Source organism: Leptidea sinapis, chromosome 12 (assembly GCF_905404315.1).
Source record: "Leptidea sinapis chromosome 12, ilLepSina1.1, whole genome shotgun sequence".
In the NCBI taxonomy this organism is placed as follows: Eukaryota; Metazoa; Arthropoda; class Insecta; order Lepidoptera; family Pieridae; genus Leptidea; species Leptidea sinapis.
In genome coordinates, this window is record NC_066276.1 from 9,044,761 (window position 1) to 9,060,471 (window position 15,711).

Here is a 15,711-nt window from a genome sequence, read left to right on the forward strand (position 1 = left end):
TTCATTTAACTGGGCTGAATAGCTTTCGCTGTAGATATTAATAATTATTGGGAGGGATATCATAATACGTGACGGTACTAATTACCAGAGAGACTTTCCCCCTTATTCGTAATGGTCCGCTATCTTTAAACAGCCGCTAAGGAGTGTTTTTCTCATTCTGACTGAGGTCAATAGAAGAAGACAGAGTGTGAATTAGCAATGCTTTAAGTTAGCAGACTATTATGAATAAGGGGGTTTATGTATAAAAGGTATGATATTCAAATAGGTACTACTGTAGTTAAGGCCGTGGAAATAGAAAATCAAGAAATAAATAGAAATATAATTTAATTAAAACCTCACAGAAAAGGTTGTATTTACTAGACGGTACAATCTATCTACACTTTTACTATAATAATATTTTTTTTATGGAAAAGGACAAGCATACGGGTCACCTGGTGTTAAGTGATCACCGCCGCCCACATTCTTTTGCAACACGAGAGGAATCACAGGAGCGTTGCTGGCCTTTAAGGAAGATGTACGCGTAATTTTTTGAAGGTACCCATTTCGTATCGTCCCAGAAACACCCCACAAGGAAGCTCATTCTACAGCTTTGTAGTGCGTGGAAGAAAATTCCTTGAAAACCGCACTGTGGAGGACCGCCACACATCCAGATGATGGGAATGATATCCTAACTTGTGGCGTGTCGTGCGAAGGTGGAATTCGGCGGCAGGAATCAGGTTAAACAGGTCTTCGGAACACTCCCCGTGATAAAAGCGGTAGAAGACACACAATGATTTGACATATCTACGCACCGCCAAGTGATCCAACCATTCACAGAGCACTGGGTCCCCGACAATTCGACTGTGGAGGACCGCCACACATCCATATGGTTTGGATGAGGATGGGGATGACATCCTAACTTTTTAAATATTTTCCTTTATTTGTTGTATAAGTTATTTATTTTTCAAAATTTACTCTTCGCAAATGAATACCTTCTAATGTCAAATAAACCAATCACCGCTTAGGAAGCAAGCTACAAGATAGAATAAGCTACGTAAGAATCCCTCTCAGAATTTGGGCCCTTCATTATAATAGTAGTAAGACTGTTACTCGCAAAATTCAATCAATCGAAAAAATACAATTTTGTATTTTACTGTATCTGAGATAACACACAGGTAGTAACTTGCACTAAGCTTTGTATTTGTATTTGGCAACATTCCAAGAAATTTTGGAAATAATTCCTAACCTATGCCACTAATATCGCGATGCAGACATTTAAATATTTTCTTACGGCCGTTCCCAATATACTATCTACAGATAGAGAAAAATTATTACCTTCTACTGTCAGTAATTAGCTGTCAATAATCTGAAGGTGTTCCAATATACCCGATAAGTCATTCTTATCGCCTTATATTGGGACGCGTGAATTGAAATTTCCACACAAACTTCTATCGCTGGTAAGCTATACGTCGTCCCATTGACAGACAGCGTGTACGGATAAGGTGAGTAACCGTCGATAAGTTTATTGGGACAGAAAAGCCAACGATAGTTACGATTTTTATCTCAAGAAAGAAATAGATTGAATATTGGGAACGGTCGTTAGTATGTTTCCATTGATTTATCAAAATGGGCCAACTTTTACATAAATAAATACTGCATAATTGAAGAACGTTAAAGTTATTATGCCATAATTAAATCTCAAGGCAAAATTTAATAATGGAAAATAATGCTTAAATCCTAGAAAACACTCCATTGCACCGCATACAAATAGATTTCAGCTAAAAGCATATTTCAAACACGAAACAATGAAAATATGATTCAATGTTCAAAGTAAAACTAAAGCTGGTTCCATTAATGTTGAAACTGGTAACAACGGAACGTTCGGTACTTTAAGTCCCAGCGGTTGTCCACAAATTCCACAATTAATAACAGAGGTCTGCAAGTTGAATGACACATGTTGTGCTAGGGCTTCTATTCGGTTGCATGCTGAATACAGATGAGCTTATTTATGTAAATTCGTTGCCTCAGAATGACGCCCCGGTTTGAGTAAGCCCGGGCATCGTAATTGATTGATATTGTAGACGTCGTTAACATTTCGCTTTTATATAACGATATGTCTTCGGAAAAGGGGTTCAAAGTTGTATTACATTATTCAAAAGAATTGTTACAAAAATCTTTGGGTGGGTTTTTTTTTATGATAATAAGGGACGAGACGAGCAGGACGTTCCGCTGATGGTAATTGATACGCCATGCCCATTACAATGCAGTGCCGCTCAGGATTCTCAAAAAACCCAAAAATTCTGAGCGGCACTACAATTGCGCTCGTCACCTTGAGACATAAGATGTTAAGCCTCATTTGCCCAGTAATTTCACTAGCTACGGCGCCCTTCAGACCGAAACACAGTAAAGCTTACACATTACTGCTTCACGGCAGAAATAGGCACCGTTGTGGTACCCATAATCTAGCCGGCTTCCTGTGCAAAGGAGCAACCCACTGGTAAAGGTTACTATAACATAAATGATTTTCACAATAATGCCACAGATAGGGAATGGAGTGACCGTCCTCAGGCTATTAAATAATAAGTTTGATTGTATTAATATTATTTTGTAAATATATTTTTTTGATGAATAAAAAAGCCCGCTGAGTTTGTTGCGCCTATTCATCTCAGGACTGGGGCATTCGCATAGGAATGGGTGGTAGTTTTTCACTTTCAATAAGTGATGTCACATCCTATTTTGAATAACAATATTTGAATTTAAAAATATTATTATGTGGCAAGACATTTATACAAACACCAATCAGTCTTCGAAATATCTATTGTATTACATATTGAAGGATTGGCGAATAGGCTTAGTTCTGCAGCATATGCGGTTAAGAAAATCAGACGGTTAACTGACATAGATACGGCGAGATTAGTATGCTTTAGTTATTTTCATAGTATTATGTCCTATGGTATATTGTTATGGGGCAGTGCGGCCGATATTAATACTATCTTTGTGCTGCAGAAGAGGGCTATTCGCGCAATTTATAACCTAGGTCCTAAAGAATCATTAAGAGAAAATTTAAAGAAATAAACATTTTGACTGTTGCTTCCCAATACATTTTTGATAATGTTTTGTATGTTCATAAGCACATTGAGGAATTTTCTAGAAACTGTGACATTCATAATGTTAACACGAGGAACAAACATAAACTTGTTATGCCTACTACTCGGTTGGGTCAAGTTAGTAAGTCTTTTGTTGGGCGATGTATATGCTTCTACAATATGATCCCAGAAAATGTACAAAACAAATGTGTTACGAAATTTAAAAGAATTGTTAAAAAACGTTTGTGTGGGAAAGGTTATTATAGCATAAACGATTTTCTTAATGACACCACGGACTGGGATTAAAGCGAACACCCTCAGGCTCTTTAATTATTAATGTTTATTGTACGATATTACATTGTAATCCATATTTTATATATAAAAAAAAGCCCGCTGAGTTTCTTGCGCCCATTCTTCTCAGGTCTGAGGCAGTCTCTTTTGAATGGGTGGTAGATTTTGACGTTCAATAAATGATTATAAATCCTATTTTGAATAAAAATATTTGAATTTGAATTAAATTTGTAAACAAAATTTATGAACTACGCGGGACTCGAAATCGCGACTTCTCAGGTTCCGTCCGAGCACTCTTACAAAGAGTTCACTTTTCTTCCAACCGTTCGAGAAACATATCGTTCATAAATCTTGATATGTCTTGTTTAACTCTCAGGTTTTGGCTCCGTGGCTCAGTGGAAGAGCGCTCGGACGGAACCCGAGAGGTCGCGGTTTCGAGTGCCGCATTATTCATAAATTTTGTTTCCAAATTCAATTTATCAATTAAATCCCAGAAAGTACTTTAAAAATAACAAATTGTTTAGATTTGAAAGAGCGACATCTGAAGTCAATTTTCTTAAATGCAATTATTGGGGTTAAACAGGTTATCAACTCTAAAGTAGATCCTGTAGATCCACAACCTGAGAGTTGAACATGACATAAAATATTTATGAACGATACGTCACTCTAACGGTTCGGTCAGTGGAAGAATTTAATGAATCCCAGAAGTGGTATCACTTTAACTATATATTGTTTTTAACTACCTATTGTGGTGAAATGAAATGAAGCACAATTACTTATGTAATAAATCGAACTGTGCATATCCTCTCTGACACGTTATAATTAGCACAGTTTTGAATAAAAATACATCACTTTAGGCCGCTAATGAAGGTAATATAATTTTACTTACACGAAGTAGAAGGGAAAGGCTTAGATTAAGGATTGGTCTCCGCTGCGCTCCAAATAGATACCGCAGACGTAGTCGCAAAGTGCGGACAATGTGTGATGTTGACGTGCCACATGTTCTGTTATATTTTGGTAATAGTTTAAACTAAAATGCTGGGTGGCGTAGAAAGACTTTGTAAAAATAATACTACAAGAAATAAGAAAGACACTGGGATCATATATAATCAGTAAGTATTTTGTATTTTATTAATTAATTTAAATGTTAAATACTATGAAGCGTATGTTACGGTTTTTTTGTTCGTATGAAAATAAGGGACGAGACGAGCGGGACGTTCAGCTGATGGTAATTGATACGCCATGCCCATTACAATGTAGTGCCGCTCAGGATTCGTGAAAAACCCAAAAATGCTGAGCGGCACTACAATTGCTCTCGTCTTTTTGAGGCATAAGATGTTAAGCCTCATTTTCCCAGTAATTTCACTAGCAACGGCGCCCTTCAGACCGAAACACATTAATGCTTACACATTACTGCTTCACGTTGAAATATTCAATGGCATCTTTCATGCTTGTGTGCGTGGTGTGTCTTGACACATCTAATAGTAGCCGTAATAAAAATAGTAGATTGTTAACCGAGGGTCGAAAGAATCATTTCCCGAGGTATTTAGACTTATATTCAAATCGTAGCATAAAAGATTGTTACCCATTTTTTGAATTCTGTCACAGATACATTACAGATCATTATCCCGCCAATTTATGTCGACTTTTTAAATTTTAAATATGGAACTCACCGCGAAATTGTTGCGGCTTATTCCGTTCAAAGAAGTTTGCGCTAAGTTCACACTGGCTGTTTAGAAAGACACATGGCATTTCTTTAAATTAGTTTTTTTTTTACATAAAACTCTTCATAGCTGAAAGCAGTTCTATTTTTAAAGTTCATTCCGGCCCTTAAATGGGAAGTAATTTGTATGAGTTTTTCCCTCTCTATGGAGGGAAGCAGCATTTTCCACCCAATAATCAGATCAAAACAACATTACTTTCCGAGTATGAGAAATGAAAAAGCTATTGTTCTTAGGTAGCGCTGTATCGGTATAGTTAGAGCGCAGAGTCCAATCCTTCATCTAAGGGGAAAAGAGACATTTATGCCCAATACAATCACTCAATCGAATACTAGCTGATATCTCAATGACAATTTATAGTCACTTGCAGTAACATAAGGCCTTTAAGCCTCTAACAATTATAATAGTATTGGTCAACAGGGTTTAAGCATTAAATTACTCGTTAATCTTCAATATTGTTATATAATTAATAAATTAAATTGAACCAGGCGCAGTACACGCCTTAATACGATAATATTTAGGCTATTAATTAAACATGTTAGTTAATTTAATCCACTGCATATTTAAATGTAATCAATCAATATTAGGACGGATTAATAAGAAGATCAACAATATAAATTATTGCATTATCAACTATACGAATGAGCGTTATATTTATCAAAATTCAATTACTTATTCGAACGAAATAACTAATCCAATGGTATAAGAGGTTTTATTTAATTTCAGAAATTACTTATTATATTACATTACTAATATTTAATTCATAAAAACATAATAATAAAATTAAATATAATATCTGCAACAGTAAATGTATCTACTAATTATTATATGATAAGTCGATCATTGAAAAATTGTTTTAATTAAAAAATTTAAATTAATAAAATATATATAATCTTCTTCTTCTTCTTCTGCATATCAATGATATGTTGGACACCTCCAACATACATTGCTATGCAGACGACAGGACTGGTGATGCCGTATACACGGGCCATGGAGGTCTCTCTCGGGAAAACGTCGACCTGTGCCGGGAGAAACTTGTGTCTTCTATCGAGTCCTCTCTCGAGATGGTCGCGGAATGGGGTAAATTGAACCTTGTCCAATTTAACTCCCAGAAGTCTCAAATTGCGCGTTTACCACTAAAAAAACCCCATTTGTCGTATCACCGCTCTTCGATAACACTTCCCTTAAAGCCTTGCCTAGTATCGGAATACTGGGCCTCGGAATCTCGAGCGATTGCCAATTCCGTGGCCATCTGGAGGGAAAAGCCAAATTGGCTTCGAAGAAGCTGGGCGTCATCAATAGAGCACGGCAATACTTCAAGCCGGACCATATTCTAGCGCTCTACAAAGCGCATGTCCGGCCACACATGGAGTATTGCTGTCATCTCTGGTCTGGCGCACTCCAGTATCAGCTCGATCCATTTGACCGCGTGCAACGCAGAGCAGCTCGAATTGTCGGGGACCCAGTGCTCTGTGAACGGCTGGATAACTTGGCGTTGCGTAGAGACGTCGCTTCATTGTGTGTCTTCTACCGCATTTATCACGGGGAGTGTTCCGAAGAGCTGTTCAACCTGATTCCTGCCGCCGAATTCCACCTTCGCACGACACGCCACAAATTATGATATCATCCCCACCATCTGGATGTGTGGCGGTCCTCCACAGTGCGGTTTTCAAGGAGCTTTCTTCCACGTACTACAAAGCTGTGGATTGAGCTTCCTTTTGGGGTGTTTCCGGGACGATACGACATGGGTACCTTCAAAAAAAGCGCGTACACCTACCTTAAAGGCCGGCAACGCTCTTGTGATTCCTCTGGTGTTGCAAGAGAATGTGGGCGGCGGTGATCACTTAACACCAGGTGACCCGTACGCTCGTTTGTCCTCCTATTCCATAAAGAAAAATAATACAATTTGTTATGTTTTTAAAGTGATAAGCATCAGTTATGGGATTTATACACAAATAAAACTTGCAAACAAAATTCTATGAACGATGTAGGACTTAAACCCACGACCTCTCGCTTTCCGTGCGAGTCCTCTCCCAACTGAGCTAGCTAACTTTGTTCAACTCTCAGGTTGTGGTTTCATCTACAGGATCTACTTTACAGTTGATAATCTGCTCAACCCCAATATATACATATTAGGAAATTGATTTGAGATGTTGCTCTTGCAAATCTTAACAATTTGTTTTGTTTATAAAGTGATAACCCTTACTTTTGGGATTGATACACAAATAAAATTTGAAAACAAAATTTTATGAACGATTCGGGACTCGAACGGTTAGCTCACACAGAAAGCGAGAGCTCTCCCAACTGAGCTAACCGTTTGAGTGACGTATCGTCATAAAACCTTGTATGCTTTGTTAAAAGCAAAAGATAAAAACCAATCTCATTTATTTAGTAATAAAATAAAAGTAGAGGGATTTCCAGTTACTTTAAAACGTATAATACGATATTTTCATTTACCTGTTTCGCTAAAAGTACAGATATATCCATTAGATGCGATAGAATTTAAAATGTTAATTAGAAATACTTTGAGTATGTTACGAAATAGAGTAGTTATTTAAAAGTAGCTTTTCCAATTAGAACGAAATTTAATTAAGATTCGAATTCTTGAAACTGGCTTTGATTACAGCTACGTGCTCAAGACTGCATTCGTTGGATGCTCGATCGATTTCCATTTCTAATTATATATAAATACTTGGTTGCTTTTTTACATTTCGTTCCTGATTTTTATTACAATTTTATACTATTTTACTATTCAAATCAAATCAAAATCACTTTATTCATGTAGGTCACGGAAATGATACTTATGAAAGTCAAAAGATTTCCATTTCTTATTGACTTTACCGCCACATCCTCAAGGGTTGAGATAATGAGAAAAAGTGGTAAGAAACTCTTTTAAATCAACATTTACAGCTTCATCGTTTTATAAATCATTTCAATTTCAATATATGTAAACTGATGCAACAAAAAAAATCAAGCATCATATAGTGAAAGCCTTACACGAGTAAGTCAAAAAAGTAATTGTAAAGTAATACAAAACAAGAGTTTAATGAATTAGGCGTTACTTTGTGGAAATCCATAATTATACAAACGATTTAAGTTTACCAAAATTCGCCAAAATCTGTCTCAAATTCAGTCTCGTCCACACGTCCTGAGGATGCCTCGTGTAGAGGCGAAACACGTGTCGAATTGTTTTAAAGACAAATATTGGCGGAGTCAACACTAAAGAAAACTTAAATCATTTGTATAAAACAAGAGTTATTAACTAGTGTAAATGCATCAATCCACACACAACGTAAATAAATAAAGATATTTCGCGAGCATTTTATTAGAAATATTATGAAACAAACTCGAATGCTCAAGCGCCTCGAGGATTAATAGTTTAAAAACTTTAAATATTTTTCTCAATTAAATCTAAGACGCACCTTGGCTCTGTTCATTCAATATTATAATAAGTAAGAAAAATTTTAATGGTTATACGTTACCAAAGCCAAAAATGTAGTTAGAATTTTTGCATTCATTTCATTGTTTGTACTAATCTCAGAAATGGCTTAACCGATTTGAACGATATTTTCACTGATATATTCGTGATCGGTTCACTAACATAATGATTAAATCACTGACAAATTCTCTAGCGCCCACTTTATTAAAAAGTAATAATTTAATAATTAGTTAATTATTTCTATGTTTATATTTTTAATCTTAAACTTTCTTAAGACATTATATTTTATAGTTATATATGCTTCAATCCGATATTTTAATCTGACTGAAAAAATAGTTTATTAATATACATAATATAAATATAACTTAATTATATAATGTCTAATCTGTTAATACTAATGTAGTATTCACTTGAATCATGTAGCCTTAAAAGAATATTCAAAATTCATATAATTTTTTTCAAAATAACAATTCGAAACGATTTTTATGACCATAAGGTATTAGACGAGCAAGAAGTTCAACTGATGGTAATTGATACGCCTTACCCATTACAATTTAGTGCCACTCAGGATTCTTGAATATCCCAAAATTCTTCTCTTTGAGACATTAGATGTTAAATCTCGTTTGTCCAATAATTTCTCTAGCTACGCCGTAGCCCTTCAGACAGAAATACAATTATGCTTACATATTCCTGCTTCACGATAGAAATAGGCGCCGATGTGGTACCTATAGCTTAGCCGGCATCCTGTGCAATGTAACCTCCCGAACCGATCTGGTAAAAATGATTATTGAACAAACTATAGGCCGAAATATAGGCCTTAGACCTCAATAAGAAATGACAAGCACGTACGCAAGAAACTACACGACCCCGTTTTTAAAAATTTATTAAAGAAAAATCCATAGTATAAATAATAAATAAAAAAAAAGATTTACATGATCTAGTCACTAACATGACTTATGCTTTCCTCCACCCGAAAGTGCCTAAAGAAATTTCACTTCAAAAACATAACCGCAATACTTTTTAGAAAAACAATTTCCCTCCAGCAAAAAATTTATTTCATATAATATTCTTGTACTCATATTTGTAATATCAATTCCATATAAAAGTTAGAGAATTTGCAGAGCATTCAAAAATTCAGCGAGAATGTACAAATTTAACGCTTAGTCCAGGTAAAGGTGGAATTGAGTTCATGAATAACGCAGTAGTCCTGCAACCGCCTTTGTCTTGTTCGCTTTGTAATAACGTCAAGTACTTTTTACACGTTACCTTATTTGTTATTTTCCAGGTGATATTGAATATTTTACCTTTTGTAATGCTAAATTTAAACATGAGTTTGTTTGTACGTGTTTCATTTGGAGCCAATAACAGCCTGATTTATCACTTTGATATTAAAGATTTTATGAAAAGTTTGGCTTATACATTTGAAAGACAAAATTATTTATTATGCAGCTTGCAGCAATTCACAAGCATTGAAGATTTATTGAAGTGAATAACTTCATATGGGAGGATAGACCGCTTCGTAACGTAACGCGTTACGGCTTCAGTCTGTCTGGCTTCCCTTTCTCTCACGCATACGACAGCGATAGGCAGGCTCCTCCTCTCTCACTCCTACCAATTGTTTCTTCTATATTATTAAGTAATGATACTTATAAACTCACTTAGAATAGAAGATATTATTTAATCAATAAAATATTTAATTAATAAATAACCTTTATTTATACTATCAAATTAGTATACATAAAATTTAAGTAATAATCTAAGCTTTTCTCATGTTAAACGATATCAATATTAAAGAGTTCAACTAGATTAGTTTAAGTTATCATTTCTGTCGGGCATCCGGAGTCGTTTTTTTTAATATTCCAATATACTTTACTTATATATACTTACTTCAAAAGTCTTCTTAAGGTTATTTTATTTTACACAGACGTTTCATTCGACAAAAGTTGAAAAACAGTTATATTTTGGAATAAACGAATTTTCAGAGGAAACAATTGTTTTTGTTTATAAGTGTTTATGGTTTTCTAATCAACTTTATTTGTTCTTTCTTTTAACCAAACTAAAATTTACGTTCCTTATAGTAATAATTTGAGATATTCCTGCAGAAAAACACTCACGAAATGGACGATGATAAGAGATTGCACGCGTTAGTGACGGTACTTTCATAACCGTTTTATAAATAGATGTTTATTTATTTATTTATTAAAAGGTACATCAACAGTACACACATATAACAATTACATATAACACTATCTAGGAAATTACATTACTGATGCGAGTACCAATAATAGATGTACACAACATTCACAGTTGCTGTGACTATTATTAATTATTACATACTTATTATTACTAACTATTAACTAATTACCAATATAATTTAAAATAAAATTTAATAACAATTTAAAGTTGATTATAGACTTTAAGTTACATAAGTTTAATTATTACATATAAAAGGAAAAAAGATATTTATTTATTTATTTCTATAAATACCGAGTGTTTTTTATTTATTGTTAAGTTTCCGAAGATTACGTTTAAATTCTTGTAGACTATTGGAAAATATGTCTATGTTCACTATTTCTTTATTTATTTCATTGTACTGCCTAAGCAGTCGTGGTACTGGTGAAAATGAGCCTAAGTTTGTTCGATAGCATGGTATATCAAAAATACACGAATTACCTTTACGAGGCATGTTGTGAGGGACGTATATTTTAACAGCTTCTAATAATTTAGGACAATAAATAATACCATTTATTAATTTATATAAGAAAACCAAACCTAAATTCTTACGTCGGTCATAAAGGGTGTTCAACTTAAAAAATTTACTTCTGTCACTATAAGAGCTTCTGTGGGATATACCCTGGGCACTGTATGCTAAATATTTCGTAAATCTTCTTTGTATGGTTTCCAGTCTTTGCGAGTGAATGCTATAGCTTGGGCTCCAGACTATGCAAGCATATTCTAAAATACTTTTAACTAGAGTATAATATAAAGTGATTTTATTATTGATTAGTCTGAAGTCTTTCGTGTTACGCTTTACAAAAGCCAGCATTTGTGCACCTTTTAAAACTATAGAATCTATGTGTGCCTTAAAGTTTAATTTTGAATCCACGATAATTCCGAGGTCCTTTGTTTCAAACACCTCCTCGAGCTCAGAGTTATTTATGTAATAAATATATACATTAGGAATGGTTTTCTTGGTGAACCTCATCACATGACATTTTTTTGTGTTTAAGACCATATTATTATTATAACACCATAACTGTATGTTATTAAGGTCAGACTGAATTAAATTACAATCACTATTATTACTAATTACTCTATATATCTTTAGGTCTTCGGCAAACAGGGAAGCTTGACTGTAATGGATATGATTAGTTATGTCATTAATAAATATAGTGAATAAAATCGGTCCAAGATGCGATCCTTGTGGAACACCTGACGGAATAATAGTATTCGAGTCATATCCATTTACTGAAACTACTTGAGGCCTCTGATTAAGATATGATTCAAACCAATTTAAAAGAGCTCCATGTAATCCGTAACTGGCAAGTTTTTTTATTAAGACTTGATGGTTCACTTTATCAAACGCGTTAGAAAAATCTGTATATATGACGTCGATTTGTTCACCGTGGTCCACATGCCTGGAAAGATCAGATATAAAGTGTACCATATTGGTATGAATTGAGCGACCTTTTGTGAAGCCATGTTGATCTGATGTAATAGATTGACTAACCTGTCTAGTAAGATGCGGAACAACAAGCTTTTCGAATAATTTGGAGCAGCAGCTTTGAATAGCAATTGGTCGATAATTAATGATATCATTCCTCGAACCTTTTTTGGATATTGGGATAATTCGTGCACTCTTCCATTGTTCCGGAAAAACCCCGTTGGATAAAGATTTGTTGAAAATCATCAATAATGGGAGTGTCAACGATGTAGCGCAACGTTTAATAAATAGTGGTGGTAGTTTATCTGGACCGGATCCTTTAGTAGAGTCAAGACTTCTTATTGCCTTAAGTATGTCTGTTTCATAGAAATGTAAATTGCTTAAGGTGTTGCTGCAAGATGGTATATAATCAAGCGTATATTTAAGAGCAGATTCAGAAAAAACAGATTTAAAATGAGTTGCAAAAAGGTTTACAATTTCCTCACCCCCTGATGCAGATGAATCCGCTAGAATCATATTGGATGGTATTGTCGAGTTCATTTTACGTTTGTGTTTTATGTAATTCCAAAATGAATTTGGGTTTTTACATATATTGGTTTCTATTTTTGTTCTGTACTCTTCAAAACATTTTTGGTACAGTTTTTGGCATTGAGATCTAATTGTTTGATATTCTAAGAAATCACGTGGGTTTTTATATTTTTGATATTTTCTACGAATTTTATGTTTCTCTCGGAGGCGCTTAATCAAGGACTTCGACATCCATGGAGGAAATTTTGATTTATTATTGTTAAAATATTTCGGAACACATTCCTCTATTACTTCATTAACCTTATCATAAAATCCAGCTACCATGCAATTTACATCATCGTCAGAGTCAAACACATCATGCCAATTAATTTGTTTCAATTTCCTATTTATTTCAACGTAGTCTGCCTTATAAAAATTGTGTCTTATATATATTTTGTGTTTAAGATAATTCGTGTTATTTGCAAAGTTTAGGGAAATTTCCAGACTTGGATGGTAGGAATCTGTTTTACTTATACTAAAAGTTGCTTGCATTACATTAGTATTAACTATGTTGCTAATTATTAAGTCTAGAATATTATTGCGACTATTTACCACACCATTAAACTGATGCAAATCATTACAAGAGATAAAATCTATTAACTTATAGCCTAAAGAGCAATGATAATTAGTAGGAGTCAAGTAGTTATTGTCCGAATTTGGAGTCCATGTGATAAAGTTCAAATTAAAATCTCCTAGTAAAATAATATTATCAACACTACTCAGTACGCTATCAAAAGAATCTATAAAGTGGGTAAGAGAATTCACAGTCACGGGTGGTGGTAAATAGACTACACATATGGCTATTTTCACAGGCTGGTTATTAATGTATGTCTGCATAACTACCCATATATCTTCACTGTCTGTTTCCCAACTTGAAACGCGATAAGACATTATGCTTTTAGAAACAGCCAAAAGTACTCCACCACCGTCTTTTTTTTTGTTTTGTCTTCGATCACGTCGATAGATATTATATCTAGAATCTACAACTTCTCCGTCGCTAACATGAGAATTTAACCATGTTTCGGTTAGAGCAAGAACTTCAAAGTCATTATTATTTTCTAAAAATGGTGACCTGTAGTCGCTGCGGAGATGAAGCAACAGAAACGATAAAATGTTCAGTATGCACTCGCGCAGACTCGGTGATCGGCAGGCATCTTGGCGGTGTCCGGCTTGTAAAAACCCAGGAAATTTAAGTGTTGTGACTCCTACCCCAATTTCTTCACCGATATCGCCATCACCGATAAGATTGGAAACCATCATGCAGGAACTAACAAACATCAATTTAAAACTGGCGCCACTCTCCAGCCTTGTAGCGGATATGCAGGTCGTAAAAAAAGAGCTTAGTGACCTTAAAGCCTCTGCTTCTGAGTATTCAAAGAAAATCTCGTCACTTGAAGCAAATCTCGCCAGGGTAGAGAAGGATCAAGAATGTTTGCAACCACTCAAGGTTCTGGTGACCAAACTAGAGGAAGAGCTTGCTGACAAAGATCAATGGCTTCGCTCTAACAATATGGAGATAAAAAACGTACCGATCAGAGACAAAGAAAATCTTTTTGATGTAGTTAATAAAATTGGTAATAAGATCTCATGTCCTGTGTCTAAAGATCAAATAAACTTTGTACATAGAGTTCACACAGGCACCAACAACGTCAAGAATATAGTACTATCATTCACAAACCGGTACAGCAAAGAAAATTTTGTTGCTGCTGCACGCTCCGTTAAAGACCGTCTCACACCTCAGGATATTGAGATTTCTGAATCTGGAAAATTTTTTGTAAATGACCACCTCACCACTAGAAACAAAATGCTGCTTACGAAAAGTAAAGCACTCGCCTCGCAACATAATTTTCAGTTCGTGTGGGTCAAACATTCAAAAATTTTTGTTCGGCGCGACTCTACTTCAAAATCTTTTACCATACAAAGAGAACAGGATATTCAAAAGATACGATAATAATACTGCCAGAATTACTTATTTTACTTATAAGATTTTTTATTTTAATATTTTACATTACTTGTATTTCTTCTACCATACTTAAACATGTTATTATTTATGCTATTGGCATTACTATTGTATCTGCTTTTAGTATTATTTGTATTATTTATAGAATATGTCATTACTACGCTAAAAAAGTTACTGCGTGCTTTTCCATTTGCTGATAATTATGTTTATTATTGTTCATGAATATATTTTTTATTTGTTATTTATCTATTTCGGGTAGCGCTGACTGGTATATGGAGTATATGGTTCGGTATACAAATGATTTATTTCAGTATATCATTGATCTATTTAGAAATTGTCTTGTCGGTAACAGTGTTTAATCTTAGTATTTATCACCAAAATGTACGGGGGTTACGAACTAAAACAGAGGTATTCTCAAGAATCTCTATCTTTGAGCGATCATGATATGATAACACTCACTGAAACATGGCTGACTGAATCAATCTCTGACAGTGAGCTATTTGATAGTAGGTATTTAGTCTTTCGGCGTGACCGTGATTACTTAGCACAAGGGCAATCAGGTGGAGGTGGTGTCCTTGTAGCCATTAGACGTGATCTGTTGGCTACACCCAGAATTGAACAGCAGTCGTGTGCCGAGGATGTGTGGGTTACACTGTTGATAACAGCATCTAGTCCGAGAACAACATTTAAAATACACATATGTACTCTCTATCTTTGCGAACAGAACCTTGGGAATAATTTTGCTGCTCAGCTTAACAATTTTCTATGTAAAGTAACATCTTTGATTAATAACAATCCGCTTGATAAGTTTATTATTATGGGAGATTTTAACATGAGCTCCATATCGTGGGTTCCATGCGAAACGTACTCAAATCCAATTGCACCAACCACGTCCCACATTTTGCACTTCGTAGATACACTCAGTCTGTGTGGACTTAGACAATTTAATAGTAATTATAATGCATTTGGCAAATTATTAGATTTAGTTTTAAGTAACAATGAGC

The 15,711-nt window shown here is 34.7% G+C and overlaps 1 protein-coding gene and 1 pseudogene across 1 annotated transcript; both read left to right on the forward strand.

The window, feature by feature from the left end:
* LOC126967329 (uncharacterized) overlaps window positions 1-6,833 on the forward strand; it is a 66,720-nt pseudogene extending 59,887 nt beyond the window's left edge.
* A 7,025-nt stretch (window positions 6,834-13,858) lies between these two features.
* On the forward strand, window positions 13,859-14,698 carry LOC126967330 (uncharacterized). Its single transcript, XM_050811789.1, has one exon. It carries the CDS (start codon window positions 13,859-13,861, stop codon window positions 14,696-14,698), a length of 840 nt encoding a protein of 279 aa, XP_050667746.1.
* Window positions 14,699-15,711: the final 1,013 nt, after the last annotated feature.

What these genes read in the sequence shown, in the direction of transcription:
- LOC126967330 (XM_050811789.1), top strand. Translation starts at nt 13,859, where the DNA reads ATGTTCAGTATGCACTCGCGCAGACTCGGTGATCGGCAGGCATCTTGG.